At 36.1% G+C, this 18,416-nt stretch overlaps 1 protein-coding gene across 1 annotated transcript in view; it reads left to right on the top strand.

The window, feature by feature from the left end:
* LOC135088555 (uncharacterized) overlaps positions 1-18,416 on the top strand; it is a 44,177-nt gene that overhangs the window by 7,971 nt on the left and 17,790 nt on the right. The window contains exon 2 of the mRNA XM_063983391.1: positions 17,636-17,728. Coding sequence (XP_063839461.1) covers positions 17,665-17,728 — 64 coding nt within the window. The 5' untranslated portion in view covers positions 17,636-17,664. The remainder of the gene's footprint in view (positions 1-17,635; positions 17,729-18,416) is intronic.

Raw genomic sequence — 18,416 nt, 5'->3', positions numbered from 1 at the left:
ACCAGAGTAATTAAATTTATTAACACACTTTATAAACTCTCCCTTACTTTAAATTGCGCCACCATTTTCTATTTTGAAACAGTTTTAGCCAGAACGATGTAATTGGACACGCTTATTTTTAAATTAGTTTGTATCTGCAAATACTGGCGAAAATTAACGGTTTAATTTGGTTTTTATTGAGTCAGTGATTGTTTTGGTGATAAACTTTTATCATACATTTTTAAATAAACAAAGAATACTTTTATTAATGTTAGTTTGAGTGCCGTATAAAATGATATACCTAATTTTTTGAATGTGGATTAGTTTCAAATTAAATTGAAGTCAAACTTGCTTTAACAAACAGAAGCAGTGCTCTCAAATTGTATATGTTAGGGACAAACCTGTATCATACATAATCACTTCCTCCAAATGATTTTATCTTCATGAATTGTAATTTCAGTTTAACTCAATCATCTATTTTATGTATGTATTTATTTATTATACAGGGTGTTTGGCGCATCGTGTGCCAAAATGATTTCGCGGATAGAATGGGTCATTTCCTATATTTTCAGCCCCCATAACACGTTCCATGCCAGGCTGCTACTTTTATATTAATTTTTTTAGTAATTTCACCAAAATACCCAAATCGCATCATTTAATTTCGATTTTAAAAAAAAACTACTAGGCGTAGCCTCAAAGTAAATATTTTATTTTGACGTGCATTGATGTAGGGTTGCATCAAATCTAAATTTACTGGCAAATATCATCTAGTTTTTTTTTAATTCAGCTTTGAAGTTTTCCGAAAAGTTAAAAATGGACTGAACATTTAAGTTTACATGGCTATAAAAAAATAAATAAAAGAGATAGCGATCTTCGGATTTTATCAAAACTTCTCTAGTCTATCCCCATTCAAACGGTATACTAATCTTATTTAAATAATAACAATAACTTCACAAATTCCTTAAATTAGTGCATTGACTCTACTCGGACTGATTTGCGAAATTTGTGTTTAGAGCCCCTTTTTGTGTAATAGCACGTTATTAAACACCTAACAGGTAAAAATTATTTATCTTATGCAATGTAAAAACCTTTTCCCTATCGTTTTTCAATGTGGATTTCTTGAATTTAAAGACGAAAATAATTATTTTGATCGTTTATTAATTATTACAAATTTAGTTCAAAATGACCGCCTTGGAAACGTATACACTCACGACATCTTCTTCTAATTTCGACTGTTGTCGTATGCAGCCACATTTCTCTTTTTATTACTACAAAGGCATTTTTTATTCATTGTTGTAGTTCTTCTATTGTTTGAATCCGTTACGTACACCAGTTCTTTAGCTCGTCCCCAGACGTAAAAATCTAACGGAATTAGGTCTGGGGAATGTGCAGGCCACTGTATAGGGCCATCTCTTCTAATCCACGAGTAGAAAACGTCTTTGTAGTAATAAAAAGAGAAATGTGGCTGCATACGACAATAGTCAAAATTAGAAGAAGATGTCGTGAGTCTATACGTTGCCGAGGCGGTCATTTTGAACTAAATTTGTAATAATAAATAAACGATCAAAATAATTATTTTCGTCTTTAAATTCAAGAAATCCACATTGAAAAACGATAGGGAAAAGGTTTTTACATTGCATAAGATAAATAATTTTTACCTGTTAGGTGTTTAATAACGTGCTATTCACACAAAAAGGGGCTATAAACACAAATTTCGCAAATCAGTCCGAGTAGAGTCAATGCACTAATTTAAGGAATTTGTGAAGTTATTGTTATTATTTAAATAAGATTAGTATACCGTTTGAATGGGGATAGACTAGAGAAGTTTTGATAAAATCCGAAGATCGCTATCTCTTTTATTTATTTATTTTATAGCCATGTAAACTTAAATGTTCAGTCCATTTTTAACTTTTCGGAAAACTTCAAAGCTGAATTTAAAAGAAACTAGATGATATTTGCCAATAAATTTAGATTTGATGCAACCCTACATCAATGCACGTCAAAACAAAATATTTACTTTGAGGCTACGCCTAGTAGTTTTTTTTTAAATCGAAATTAAATGATGCGATTTGGGTATTTTGGTGAAATTACTAAAAAAAATAATATAAAAGTAGCCGCCTGGCATGGAACGTGTTATGGGGGCTGAAAATATAGGAAATGACCCATTCTATCTGCCAAATCATTTTGGCACACGAATACGATGCGCCAAACACCCTGTATATTTTATATATTATTTATGTATGTAGCATTTTTGTTTTTGTTTTTCTTTCCTGCACTAGAGGTACCGCCAAACAACCCAAAGGTAAACTGGTCGAGAATGCTTTAGTGCATTAAGTTCGCCTTATGTACAAACTTATTTTGGCATAAAAGTTTAAATAAATAAAAAAAAAACCATTTGTCGCCACAATAGAGGTAGAGGCGAGTGTTATGCTCCGGCGCACTTTCATTGTGCGCGCTCGGGCCGAGCTCGATACCGGCCATTAAGTGGAAATTAAAATTTTCAATCATTTAAATACAACGCAGCCAACGCAGGTAAACACAGTGAGTCCGCACGCGTGCGCGAAGTGGGTCACGCTCACATGGACACAGAGTATCGCGAAATCGCGACAAATTATTGTAGGTACAGTAAACAGCACATCGGAATACTTAAAAAAAAGCATCTATTACTATAACTTCAGATGCCGCAGTGTTTAGTTTGAAGTGCTGTCGTCTCTACATCAGGGTTTCCCAAACTATGGGTCGCGACCTAGTCGTGGGTCGCGAGTAAACATTGAGTGGGCCCTGACTGTAGAACGACACACCACCCTACCGATCCAAGGGCTGGGCAGCGGGCGAAATTTCCTATAGGTGGGTCCCGAGTTTGGGAACTTGTATTAGATGAGTCGTACGTAGCCCATACAACTTTGGGAACCACTGTTCTACATGGTACCACAAAATTAAATATTAAACATTATGATTTTCAAGCTGAAAAGACGTATTTTTCAATTACTCTATTGATCAACTGACTAAATAGAGATGTGGATAACATTTGAGAAAAATAAATGATTGAATTTCACTCGTACATTTTTACATGTCATTGTGTTGTTTATGTGAATATACTTTAATCCTTTTTTAGTAAAAACAGCCATATTATACCTGAAAAACACCCAATTACTTCAAATAGATATGATTTATATCAGACAATCAGTTACACGTGCTCGAACCGTTCTCTTAGTTTAAGTAGTATATTGCTCTAAATAGCTCTGAGTAAAATATTCAAGAGTATTATTATTGAGTTGTATCCGCAAATAAACCGTAACGTGAACAAGTTTCTTGAATAATTTATTCAAAGTGCTAAATACAAATGGTTTAATCGAAGTGACGTAAACGATATTTGCCGTGCAAGCACGCGGCTTATTCTGTTTATCTGTTTTCAATAATTGTCGATAACGTTGCTTACAGCAAACTCTTGCTGTATACTGAAAGTTTTGAAGAGTTTCAGGAGCTTATAACTTAAAATCTCACTTAACACCAGGCTATTGTGGTCAAATACCTGCCTAGTGATGCATAAAAAGAAATTATATGCTCCTAACAGATGACCAATGCTCTCAAATAAATAAATCCTACGTCCTAAGAATATTAAAATAATTATTAAAATAAACAATTATAGCATATTATGCTGGCTGCTTCTGTAATTTGTCGTAAAAAGTTTCAGTAAACTAAAACATTTTGTAATGAGACAGGTCTAGTCCTCCCAAACCCGTCTGGTCAGCGTGGAGAGTGTCGGCCATATCCTCCATTTGCCCCAATAAATAAGAGAGGGTCCTGCTCGTGCTCCTAGAGTGAAAACTAAATGACCCAATGATGATGATGAAAGCATGGCGACTGGTAGGGATTGACCCTGCTCTACCCATCGCTATTATAGCTAAAGATCCATGTAAGTACATGCACCCGTCTCGCTGGCCTTTCTTTTTTCTCGGCGAACCCGGTCAACCTCGTAATTGCGATTTCTGTTAGATTATAATGCGAGTAGAACGTGCTTTATGGCTCGGCATTGCATATTACTGATGAAGGATAAGATTATTTATTGCATATGAAATAGGAGCTTCATTTGCATGCCAATATACGTAGAATAAAGCAATGATGTAACATAATAATATAAATAAACCTTAGGGAAAAGCGAGTAATATTATATTACTCTGATTTAATATGTATTTCTAAACCTCTCCTCCATTTGCCTCTAGTAAATTGGAGAAGGTCGAGTTACTGCAGAAAATACTTTTTTATGTTCAAATTAGTAGAACTATGTTTGTTCCATCGCCTAAGCGGACTCCGAAATAGCACTATGATATTTTTTAGTTAATTGATGGCATAAGTAGAGTGTGTCGGTTCTGTTCAGTAAGCAATTGCAACGCTAAAAACGTAATCTTGTAATTGGAAAATTCGTTTGAATAAAATAAACAAAATAGGATCTATTACGTAATCACAATCATGTACCTTTAATTAAAGAAAGGGCTTCTTTAGAACCAGGTTAACATGAGACCAACAATAACGTAATACAGTTTACGCTTGTGTCATGGAAATAGCGCTAGAGTATTAAAATTTGATTTGTAACTTTGAAAGTCGTTTCAGAATACGCGCCCAAATGTCAAACGTACTTTAATAAAAACAAAACACTGATTATAAAGTCATTGACATCTAAAGTTCAAGACGCACGGTGTCATAAGGCATAATGCCCACTTTCTCTCGCGTTCCACTTGAGCAGAGTCCCCGAGCACGCGGTCGGTCCCGGCTGTCGGAAGGCTTCCCAGCCAACTCGAGGTCGCCGCGAGCATCGAGATGCGCAGTGAAAGTCGACGGACACCGCCGACAATAGCAGACCATAGCAAATTAACTCAAATTCGACTTCCATTTATAACAACTCTCCTTATTCACAACGGAATAAAACCGAGAAAGCGTTGGCAATGCCAGGCTTTATTTAATATTGCTTAATTCTACAAGTATGGCCACTTTCAAAATCAGCATCTTGAAATGTCATTTGATCATGTACGACTCTACGAAAGCGAAATTGATAAATTCGTTCTGAATACGTTCTTGAAGTCCATCGGAGAAAGTAACACTTCAGGTCATCTTCTTATGTGCTATTATTATGCTCGTAGTACATGTAAATATCAATATTTTGCAAACACAAACATTACACAATATTGAAACTGAAATGCTTCCAAATGAAACCTTGAAGCAGGTTATTTTAATCGTCTTTTATTTCTATGCACTTAACAGCTAAAATTTCTAGCAATTCTAGGTAACATTGCCAACGAATAAGTAGGATGAAAAAGTAATTAGGGCCACATAGAACGTAAATTGTTGCCTTCATTGTGTGGCAAATGATGGCTCACCTGTTCTACCGATTTTAAAATTGGTAACAAAAGATTATTTTATGCCTGCTAGCCTACTTTTACATCTCATTCTAACTTGAAATATACTGAATCCGACAAGTGATTCATGTGATAAAAAGTGGTTGTGGTCACCATTCGTAACAAAGGAACACAGTAAACGCGTGGTCGACTCTTCAAAAACTTCTTCACTTAATTATTTAGCTCTATATTGTAACGACTGCCACAAGTAGCACGTGTAAATCGCTATAGATAAGATCGTCATGACGGATCTGGGATTCTGGGGTTCCATTCCATAGGCATCAGACATGAGTAGTAATGAAAGCATTGTCTGGCGAAGGGTGGCCTATGAGTGCTGTAGTGGAAATCTAATACATCAATAATGGATCTTTCACGGGCTTTTTGTAACGTGTATCGCACACCATTTCAATTTGAGATCGCGATCATTCCACACTCACTAAGTAGGTACCATCTCAAAGCTAGGTATAGACGCCAGCACTGGACTAGGTATACATTTTTATTGCAAAATAGCACATAATACAACGGCACAAGACATAAATTCAACGTGCTGAAATAATGATTCAAAATTAATCAAGTGTTTCGAAATTTCTAGTTAGAAGTCTAGACCAGCTAAATAGCGTAGAGGCACGAAATACGCAAACTTTTGTTTGAAACTAAGGACAATTTAAAATGCAATTTCTCCGTTGAATATGAAAACTAAAAGAAGATAAATACTTAGCTGTCGTTTTAAAGATGGGAAAAGGTAAAAAAAGGTGTTTATAGAATAGATAAATCTTTTAAATAAGCGCTCTAGAACAAAGGTGGGATTCTGCCACGCGTTACTTAATAAATTTATCATTCCGTGGAATCTAATATCGTAATAATCTTAAATTAAACAAAACTAAAGTATAAACGTTGAATGCGCTATTGTATAACTGCATGCCGTTAGATAACATTACATTTAACGTTCAAATATCATTCTTAAGTCAGGGACATAAAGCAGAGCTTAAATATTGAACTTGATATACGAAAATAAAAAATATCAGAAAGTGGAAGCCTAAAAATAGCATTGCATAGCGTTGAATGGAACTTTTTATAAATTATTACGTTGTCTAAGCTGAAATGACAACAACAGTGACTCTTTATTTTTATGTTTCTCGGTTTCCAAATCAAGTGTTTCAATCTACTTATATGCTAAAATGGTTAGGCCATTTTAAATGTACAAAATTATACCTAAGTTACATTTAAAATTGTAATTGCTGACTTCCCCTTTAATACCATTACTACGACGACCGTTTCCTGGCAAATGACGACACTTCGGTGCGCTTGCGTGCTCGTACGGACGGAGCACTTAAACTATGCATTTTTGTTGCAAAGTCGCCTGTATCACAACTACATAAGATGCCACAGTGTTAGCTTGATGTGCTGTCGTTGTACCTCAACTGGCAATCACTGGAAATAGTGGAAATGGCGGTGGAATATCTAATGAGCTTTACACATGACCAATTGACCATACCGACATATTGTTGCTAATCAGTTGATTTGCTAGGTAGAGTAGGAACTCTGTTTCAACGGGTGGTGGTATATTTCAGTTCAATTCCTTATGAAAATCGTTATAATAAGTTAGCCTAAATTACTAAAAGTGCCTACCCAAAGTCATTATTCCACGCGAACGAAGTCGCGGGCACAGCTACCTAGTCATTCATAAACCTAAGTAACAGCAGGCCTGTTCATCTCCGCGAGTTTACATCGAAAACAAAACACGCACGATGGCCCACCTACAGGATACTATTCGACAAGGCCTCAAATACGAGCGAACATTGACTCACGCACGCGTATTCTTGTGTATGATGGAAGAAAATAAAGAAAATGGTGTACTAAATACTGTGCAGTATTTAACTGCCTAAATAATAATAAAAACACAGAATGTACTTTTTTAAGTTGCTTCAAAACACTGAGAGGTAAATAAGTAGTTAATATTATTCATGATAATTCATGCTAAATCATGTATTTCCTCCGCCATTTTCCGCAGTTTGGCACTTCAAGTCACATCTTTTTACCGAAGTCAGCCCTATAGCTTCGGCGCAGTGCCGATCACTGACGTTTGTCAACAAAATGGTGCTTGACTCTTGAGATATAGTTCCAAAATACTGAACTGTCCTATGCATGACATTGACAGTGGGGCGCCACCGTCTATACCGGATCGCTGGTTCCGATTTTTGCCATGTTGGAAACCTTAAAGTTTTGAACGATGGTAGCGCCCCCCTGTCATTGAGTTTGGTGGGACAGTTCAGCGTGGGTCATCTATAGGCTAAATTACACCATATTGTTAATGACATTGAGCATACGTTTTTTTAAATACACTCGCGAGCAAAAGTATGGAATCACTTACATGAATTTGTTTCCACGCGATCTTGTGTACTAACGAATTTGTTAGTAACAAAAAAAGTAGCACCATTTTAAAGAATAAACTTTTAGCTTTAAATTGATACCAAATTCATTTAAATCACATCAGTATTTAAAAAGATATCCCGGTTGAAGTGAAGAAGTAAGGAAAAAGACATTATTAACTGTTTGATACGTCGCGAGTTGCGGCCTATTTACCCCCTATAAAAGCACGTATTTTCGGATTTTTGCTTTCACACGTTGATTCATACACATCTCCGCTTCTTTTGACACTTTACCTGGGATTCTACACCTACAGAAGCAGCACAAATCGTTGCACTATTGCAAGAAGGGCTCAGCCAGCGGGCTGTCGCACGTCAGCTCCACATAAGCCAGTCCTGGGTTTCGAAAGTTTTAAGACGCATTCGGGAGACTGGTGGCTGTATCCCGAGACCAAGTTCTGAACATTGCCGGTGCACATCGCAGAGGGATGACCGTTTTTTCATGTGAACCTCTCTATAAAATCGTCATTTGCCTGGTATCGACGTCCAGCAAGAACTCAGAAATGTTCGTAGGATAGCTGTTAGCAAGTGGACAGTTCGTCTAAGATATAAGCAATAGAATTTGACTCCAAAAAGGCCTGTTACAGGCTCGAAACTGACGGCAAGTCACCGACAAGCACGCTGTTAATTAGCTCGCACTTATTTTGATGGGAAGGCAAGTAATGGAGGCGAGTTTTGTTCTCCTATGAATGCAGACTGTGTTTGCAGTGCAGCAGTCGAAGAGGTCGGGTGTATAGGCGGCCTGGGGAGCGATTTGTGCAGTGCTGGTTCGCTGAAACAGTAGCTTATGGGGGTGGCTTGCTCGACTTCCCATCGAGATGTGTACGAGCAAATTGAAAGCGTGCTTATCGGTGACTTGCCGTCAGTTTCGAGCCTGTGGCAGGCCTTTTTGAAGTCAAATTCTATTGCTTATATCTTAGACGAATTCTACGAACATTTCTGAGCTCTTGCTGGACGTCGATACCAGGCAAATGACGATTTTATAGAGAGGTTCACATGAAAAAATGGTCATCCCTCTGCGATGTGCACCGGCAATGTTCAGAACTTGGTCTCGGGATACAGCCACCAGTCTCCCGAATGCGTCTTAAAACTTTCGAAACCCAGGACTGGCTTATGTGGAGCTGACGTGCGACAGCCCGCTGGCTGAGCCCTTCTTGCAATAGTGCAATGATTTGTGCTGCTTCTGTAGGTGTAGAATCCCAGGTAAAGTGTCAAAAGAAGGGGAGATGTGTATGAATCAACGTGTGAAAGCAAAAATCCGAAAACACGTGCTTTTATAGGGGGTAAATAGGCCACAGCTCGCGACGTATCAAACAGTTGATACATGTCGTTTTCCTTACTTCTTCACATCAGCCGGGATATCTTTTTAAATACTGGTGTGATTTAAATGAATTTGGTATCAATTTAAAGCTAAAAGTTTAATCTTTAAAATGGTGCCACTTTTTTTGTTACTAAAAAATTCGTTAGTACACATGATCGCGTGGAAACAACTTCATGTAAGTGATTCCATAGTTTTGCTCGCGAGTGTAGTACCTTCGCGAAGTAAAACTTCTGTACGTAGTACTTATTATTATTCTGTGGTAACAGTAGCATTACGCTAAAACGGAACAATTAAAAGTAAAAACTTTTTACGGCAAGATTTTCGCGTTAAAAAGTCATATTAATACATGTAACATGTCTTTTTATTTAGGTATACCAAGTTGATAAATTAATTTTTAAAGACATTGAAAATTAAAGTAAAAGTGATGTACTCTATTCAGTGCAATTATAATAAAATATCTTACCTTACTTTAAAATGTATTGTATTTACAAATAGATTTTCAACTTTTGTATTTCCGTGTATTAGTACTAAATATTATAAATCTAACGACACTCTAAAATTGTATTCAAAATGGACCCATTTCCAGGGAACTCTAACATTAATCACTCGTGCAACATTCAACACAATATGCAATAAAATCGTAAGTGCTACTAAATTCTATGCAGAATAACCACAAAAAAGCCGTAAAAGTAAATTATGAGTAAAAACAAATGCTATTTTCCAGAACAGAGATACAATACAACTCGTGCCTATGATTCGCGATTTACAGCTTCAGACTCTTGACGTTTTTAATACTTTCTTATGTATCTACTCAGAATTCAAAGCTGAAGTGAAATTGCAATATGTGAGTGAATAATACTCTATACTAATATTTAAAGCTGAAGAGTTTGTTTGTTTCATTGAACGCGCTAATCTCAGGATTTGAAAAATTGTTTTTGTGTTGGATAGCCCGTTTATTGAGAAATGCTTAAGGTTAAATAACATCACCCTACAGCCTATAGGGGCGGAGCAGTAAATAAAAATGTTGCAAAACAGGAAATATAATTCTAACTATTTTCACACGCACGAAGTCGCGGGCACAGCTAGTGTATAACATAATGATAAAAACACCTTACTAATCATCCGCCTATGAAACTACTTATCTGAAAAAAAAGCAATCATGAAAACTTGAAAACCTTCATGGTATTTAGCTCTACCAAGCTAAAATCGCATAATTTGTCTTTTTATCATTAGTATTTTATTATTATCTGCCGTTTGGTGTAGTGGTTCGAAACGGACTACTATTCCGGAGGTTGCGGGTTCGATTCCCGCACAGTACAAACATTTGTGTGCATGAACATATTTGTTTGTATTGGACTGGGTGTTTTCTATGTATAATATGTATGTATTTACAAAAAAAAAAAGTATTTAAGTATATTATGTTTATATCCGTTGTCTAGTACCCATAGTACAAGCTTTGCTTAGTTTGGGACTAGAAGCGCAGTGTAAATTGTCCAAGGATATTTATTATTATTTATTATTATTATTATCTAGAGGTAGGTATATGAACAGCAAGGCTATTAGGTATTAGAAAAGATTTGATAATCTTTTATTGTCACCACCACCAAACATGTCGGCAATATCGGTCATAGCCATTGACCTGTAACGAAGCGATTTCGGCCCAATTCACGGTTCAATGGTGCCACCAAAATTAACAATGGAAACTCGTACTGTTGAATTTTCTGTGAATTACTGTACCTAGTCTTGTGCTTTACTTTACAAAAAAAAATTTTTTTTAGTCAAATTAGGTAAGTTAAAGTCGTTAATTTAAAGTTAAAAGTTTAAAGTTAAGTGGTCCAATACTGGCAACCTTACCCTATGAACACGAATCACGATTTTTTCAACTTTTTACTAACTAGTTTTCGATATTATTTATTCATTCATCAATTACTTAAATAATAAAATATTACGAATAAGTATTATTTAACCGATTACTCGTACATCCTAATTTTCCGGCTCACGGTTGATGCATTTAATTTTCTTGATTACCTATTCGAAAATACTCCATATTTTATTTCGTAATGCGAGTTTTGGTTACAACTTTACAAGAAATTAAACATGACATAATAATCAATGCGTCTTTCTAAACATTCCTGTTCCAAAATTAGCAAGGATTTTGCTTACTCTATCCTTTATTATAACTCTATGTTTACCGTAGACCAGGGTCTAATGACACTCAATGGGTGTCTACTACATATTGCGTGCGCTATTATACACAACATAATGAGATAATAGATAATAGTCAATAATAAACTATGAATACTAAATCAATTGTCTAACTTGTTTTAATTGGCACAAGCGGACAATAATTAGTGTAATTATAAGAAATAAGATTGATTTACATGCTAGATTACAAGATTTATTAGTTTTATACTTGTGAGAAAAATACTAAACTTATGGAAAGAAACATTAACATTTACTTACGAGGTTCATCAAATTAGATAAAGTACGTAAAATGTATCCTTTAGATAGATTACTCATCTATATTTGTTTAGATATTCTAATCTGCAATATATTCGAATGAATTCATAAGAATCGTTTCAGAATAGGAGTCAGAGTGATCCGTAAATGTAGAGTCAAGAACATCAACTGTATAAATAAACATAAGCTCATTTAAAGTGGAAATGATACTTGTAATAATACCGTGTTGATACTGTTATTATGATGCAAAAAATAAATTGCAAGGGTGCAGGCCGAATGCCAATGCAGCCTGGCGCATTCAGCCTTGTGGGTTGCCAACCGATACCTTTCGCTTTGAGCCTAGCACTCGCAAACCTCATTTGTTTAATATAATTAACTCGCTCTATTTACATTTATTATTATTGTGGAACTTGTTACAGACGGAAATGAATGTATCGTTCTTTCATAAACTGCAATGATATGCTGTAATGCTGATAAATAATTGAACTGAATTAATTTCCTTTTCATCAGAATTACAACATGTGTTGTATAGTAAGTAGTACAATCTTGTTGATTTCGATTTTTCGGCACTCATTTATCATTTGTTTTTCATTGAAAAATAAGTTAAAACTGACATTAATCGCGTCACGTAGGAATAATAAACTTTTTTTCTTCTCGTATAACCAATGTTTTTGACTGTCGAGGTCTCTCTCTCCTAGTCGTTTCAGATATAGCCCAGTAGAATTAGATTTTAAATCGGAAATAATTCCTACAAAAGATTTTATTGCTTTAATGGCTTCATTGATTGCCCATTAAGACTCTCCTAGGTTTTCGACTTCGACGGAGTTGTGCTTAAGTGGTGGGGGCCCCCGAAAGGGGCCCTATCGGAAAGTGGTCTTCCTGGTGGTTGAAGGGCATTTAATCCTGCATTAAATAAGACCAAATTCATATGTTTTGGACAAACCGTTCTCGTGCAAATGTTCGGCAAAGTAGAAAATATGTGTATAATTAATGACCCTCTCCACGTCCAATAGCTCGTCACCCGTAGGCTCCCAAGCCTTGTAAAGGGTCGCCTTAACCAGCGTATCCCTGTCAAGACTCACGAGTTGGATTCGCTTATCCTTGTTCGTCCCAGCCGTTCCTTAACTGCGGTTGCTGCACCTCTTCCTGGCACTCTCCTGAACGACTCTGTGTTACCTAATGTGGCTGCCCCTCTTCCTTGTATCCTCCTGTACGATTGCATTGCTTAGCCATATGCCTGGTCCAAGGTTCAACGTCACAAAATCAACTTCGTACGCGTGAAAATAGTTTAAATACTATTTTCCGTGCTTGCAACATTTTTCTTTACTGCTTCGCCTCTATTAGTCGTAGAGTGATTGTATATATTCTATAGCCTTCCTCAATTTATGAGCTATTCAACACAAAATAATTATTTCAATCAAACAAGTAATTCTTGAGATTAGCGCGTTCAAACAAACAAACAAAAAACTCTTCGACGTTTTAATATGAACTTGTTGTTGTTGATTTTTTTCGTCAAACCTTAGACCAGGCATACGGCTAGCCAACGTAGTCGTGCAGGAGGATACAAGAAAGAGGGACAGCCACAGTAGGTTACACAGAGTCGTTCAGGTGAGTCCCAGGAAGAGGTGCAGCAACTGCAGTTAAGGAACGGCTGGGACGAACAAGGATAGGCGCACCCAGCTCGTAAGCCTTGATAGGGTTACACTGGTTGAGGCGCTCCTTTTCGAGACTTGGAAGGATGCGGGTAACGAGCCATTGGACGTGGAGAGGGTCATTAATTATACACATATTTTCTACTTTGCCGAACATTTGCACGAGAACGGTTTGTTCAAAACATATGAATTTGGTCTTATTTAATGCAGGATTAAATGCCCTTCAACCGTCAGGAAGACCACTTTTCGATAGGGTAAGTCCTTTACGCGGTATAACCGGAAAACCGAAAAAGCGCCCCTTTCGGGGGCCCCCACCACTTAAGCACAACTCCGTCGAAGTCTTTATGGGCAACTAATGAAGCCATTAAAGCACTAAAATCTTTAGTAGGAATTATTTCCGATTTAATCCATTTTTGTGTTTAATTCTACTGGCCTAATAATATTATTGGCTTATTAACAATTTCTTAATACGTAAATATGTTTATTTCACAATAATACCTGCCTATTTAATTGTTCGTATGCCACTCAAACATGTCAGTTTTAAGTAGGTATAAGTGGTATAAGTTTGACGCGTAAATAAACGACAAAGTATTAAAAATAAACGTCCATTAAGATGCTGCTCACCGCCTTCAACCGACAAAAAGGTTTTTATTACTGTCCACAATAATAACCACTGAGGTGAATCATTGCGTTTTAAACAACGCAGTTAAGTACCTACTTACATATTAGCAGGTACTTACTATAGCCACAAAGTAAATTTTTAAGACGCCTGTTGACCGACCTTGGTAGAGTTTACATTGTTCTGGAAATTACACGTGTCCTCCTCTTAAAATATTTGTTCCAAGAAAGTCATAAAATGTTTTCATAAGTTACTTAAAATAAGATTATACCTAATGTAAAATAAACCCAATTTTACAACGGTCATTCTCACGAATAGGCGTTCTCAGCCTAATTACCATATCATTTTTGAAATTTGGCTTAATTGACTTAAACTCATTTAAATATAAAATACATGAAAAGTACGAATTTAACAATCGTAAAGGCGTCAAATTATTCAAAGCGGTTTTCGCGTAAATGAGATCCAAAAATTTTATGGTCACGGTAATTAGATAAGGCTAATACTTAATCTAACGGTAATTAGAAATAGCAAAAAAAACAACATCTTGCATAGATAAATTGTACGCAAATATATAGCATCATAAAAACGCTGTAGGTACTCTTAATAACCCTTTGGAAAAAGAAAAACACTAATTTATATTATTTATTGTATCAAGATTTTTTCAGTATAATCGAGGCTATAACAGGAACACTTAGTTTCAGCAAGAAGGGGCTACGTGTTACATTCAAATGAGAGCATTTAGCTGAATCAGAATCTGAATCATCATTTATTTGCTTTAAATGTGGTACAAACGATGAATACAGATAATGGATCAGGAGGTCTCACAAATTTGACTTTAAGGATATGCATATATCGAAAAATTAATTAATGATATTAGTGTTTTTTCCTCTTTTTAATCAGCGTTCACCCATTATCAGATTAAATTGAATTTGTAATAATGACAGTTCCAGCTCTGCATATCCCATGATTTGTCACCTCGATTCTTTTACAATAACTTTTCAGATTGATAATATTCGCTTTCTCCTGAGCCTGAATGTAGAGTTCTCAGAATTTAGAAGGGATGCAGCAAGTAGATTTCATGACGCTCTAGTCTTTGTTTGTAAGCTTTACATGAATTTTCTACAACCTCTTTGACGTTTGGTATCACTTCAGTGGACTTTGTAAACCAAGGTGCACAGCTCAAGATTTTTAATACTTTATTTTGAAAACGTTAAAGTATTTCTACATTTGCGAGGCTAAGTCGATGCTATAATATGTCTTACATGGGTCTTAGGATGCATTTGTATATAGTTTGTTCTCCAAGCTTCTTCTGCCCAGTATCCATTGCATATCACGAAGTTTTTTCTATGCATAAGAAAGCAGGTAGGATGCAGTCTAGGATGGTACAAAGTGCCTATACACTCTCGTCTTGAAAAGGCCCATTGTCTGTTCATTTGTTCCCTTTTGTTCTTAATGTGATCACGCCAGGTAGGGGTTACTGTTGGACAATCTTATCTTCTTAGGGCAAAGGTAATTTGGATAGATTTTAATGGTATTATATTAAAATTAATTAATGATTTAACATGTTAATATCAATGATATTAATAGAAAAAATAAATATCTGGTACGAGACATGTTTCACGCAGGGGTGACATCTCCTGGCCAACAGGAAGCCCCGATTTCACTCCAGCTATCTTCTTTTTGCGGGGTTATTACCTTAGGGGTTAAAATATACTTTAAAATCCAACAACCATGCAGCAACTGAAGCTGAACATTCGTCATGAAACCGAATCTTGAATTACTCTAACGAAAGCTTTTCAAAATTTTGATGTCAGATTGGAAGAAAAGTCCGCAAAAGTTGTTATGCGAAAGTCTAGGTATATTTCATATTTTATCATCATACTTATTCGATCGTCAGTGCAATTTGTAGGTAATAATTTCATACAACGGTGATTATAAATATATGGTAATTAGTACATGGAAATTATAAAACGATAGTTTTTCTTCAAAATTTCCAAAATCTGCAGGGTTTGCAAATACTGTCTTACTACAACGTATGGAGGCCAGAGTACTGATTCTATTTAAATTAACAACGTGGATCTACCTTCAAAAATCTATTATAAAAATAAGGATATGGTAAATAGAAAAATTGAAAACCAAAGATATGGTAATTATACTCTTACGCAATTCATCGACAGTACGCCAACGCAATAGACGTCTACTTGCTAACAGGTCATAGAACTAACTAAGGGCTCGCGCCGCGCGCGTAAATGATGTGTCAAATATTATTATTTAGGCTTGTGTGCCCAAAAACAGAAAACGTCACGGGAATTAGGACTTTTGCTCGGACAAGCAGTTTTTTAATTCTAATTATTTACAGAATGGTTCTATTGAATTGATATTTTGCTATGCATAAGACAATCTTTTATACTCTTGAAAATGTTAAATGGAGTAAACCAAATCTATACGACATAAAAATTACAGCCAACTTTTAAACTTAAGTCGGTGTGCGGACGCGTAACGGTAATTAGAGAACAAAGGTTCATGAAATTAATTTAGTCACAAATACATAAAATAGAGGCCTATAATTTTATGCACAACTGGATAGGGTTGTTAAGTAACATATAAAAATACTTGCATGTCTCTATTTTGTCATTTTTAACGATTTAACAGCCCGGACACGCAAAAACTAGCTCATCTGAGAATGGCCGACAAAAGTCCTAACATGAAATGCTTGATGAGGGTAGCGCACGACCTATTGTGAAAATCCTTTGGCTGAAACGATAAACATGGAATACTTATTTTACAAAAATGTAGGTTTATCAGGATAAACAAAAGAGTATCAACAAACCCAGTTACATTATTTGGCTAGTAAATAATTGTTTAAGACTTAAGTGGTATTTGTTGTGGTTTATTTAAACTCTTTTGACAAGTTATTACTTTTAAAAGCACCTCTCCTTGTTCTCTCAAAATTCCACTCGAGGAACACCTTTATTTCCATTTGTCCTACTGAAAAATAACTATCAATATAGAGCTAAAGTAAATCTGCAAGGGCATCTCTATTTAGGAAAACAAATGAATATCAGGAAACCACTAACAGAAAAACATGTTTACGGATAACCAAAATTCTAGAACCTGAACCACAGAATGAATAATAGTGCCTGAACCGTTAGCTACGTTTTCGCTCATATCAGCATTCTGCCCACGTGGCCGTGGTCTGGACAGAGTCATCTCATACTTAGCATTCAATAAGCAGGCAGCCACTAAACAAAACCTTGTTTCGTAACCAATTACTATGCGAAAGCAATCTCAGAATTGTTTAGGGACCAGGAAATTTTTGCTAATGATATAATTATTATTGTTGTGACTACACTTCTGGGGTTTTGTTATATCAATTACGCAGATCAGTTTGGCTGTTGTTTATTATCTTAATATATTATACTAATTACCTGCTACTTCCTTATAAAGTTACCGCGTAGTACTAGGTATTTTACTGTGAAACCTGAAAAGTCGTGATTATACATTATCTAAATAGGGCTTCAAACGTGCCTACGTAGCAGAATTTAAAAACTTCTTCAACTAAGTAGGATGAAGAGGATAGATGATAGACAGAAGCATATTGGCTTAAACTGGCTTGAACCCAGAGGAGAGCAGTAAAGCACAACACCTAGGGATGCTGAATGACATTCTTGATCTCCTCGATAAAGGACTAACTATTCCACTGCTTAATTATCAAGTAAATTCCGCTGCTTATTTATCAAGTAAATCCAACAGATGATTGAAACGATGTTGCTTATTTTCCACAGAATACGGTCGTGAATGCCGCGGCGCATGGATGGCGCACGCCTGGCGCTCGCTCGCCGTGCTGCTTGCTGCCCTCACTCTAGTCCTTGCTAAATGTATGTATAACATTTCCAAATACATAGGACCTAATATAAAAATAGTCTCAAATACTAAACTAGTACTTGTAGGCGACTTCGTTCCCGTTTCTGACCATTTTCGCTATACAAAGAAACGTGTCTTTTCATTTCTGTTTATAATTAATTAGTGTCTTACTTTTTTGCGTCTCCTACCAGTATTACCAACGATCTACCTGCCAAACAGCTTTACAAGTCAAGTAATTTTGGAGAATTCCTGTTTAGCCAGTCTTAAGCAGATGAAAGAGTGACCTTTCGCTTTCGTATGATACAATTTTATAGGTACCTACCTACTTGATACTATGTGTTAGCAAACGCGCCAATACCTTCTACCTATCCAAAAAAGTTTTCAGCCTATAAATTCCGTAATATCTAAATGGAAGAAAAAAGAAAAAGACAAATGCATGTTAATAGGGCGCCCGCTCAATTTTAGTTGGTTGGGACACCTTGTAGGATGTCCCGACACTGATTTTCAGCAGGAAGCCCTATTAACTACCTACTGCGCATCCCTATACCGGCGAGCCTGGTCTTAAAGAAGAAGTGGAAAAATAAATAAATTAATTATAAGAAGATATTCGTATAAGTTTAAATCAACACCTACTCATTACAAATATCTAGCCCAAAAAATGCCACCCACCCACGCCCATACCAGCCCCTTATGGCCCGTCAC

Source organism: Ostrinia nubilalis, chromosome 4 (genome assembly GCF_963855985.1).
Source record: "Ostrinia nubilalis chromosome 4, ilOstNubi1.1, whole genome shotgun sequence".
In the NCBI taxonomy this organism is placed as follows: domain Eukaryota; kingdom Metazoa; phylum Arthropoda; class Insecta; order Lepidoptera; family Crambidae; genus Ostrinia; species Ostrinia nubilalis.
Note: the sequence above shows the minus strand (reverse complement) of the source record. Positions and strands in the feature narration are given on the sequence as shown.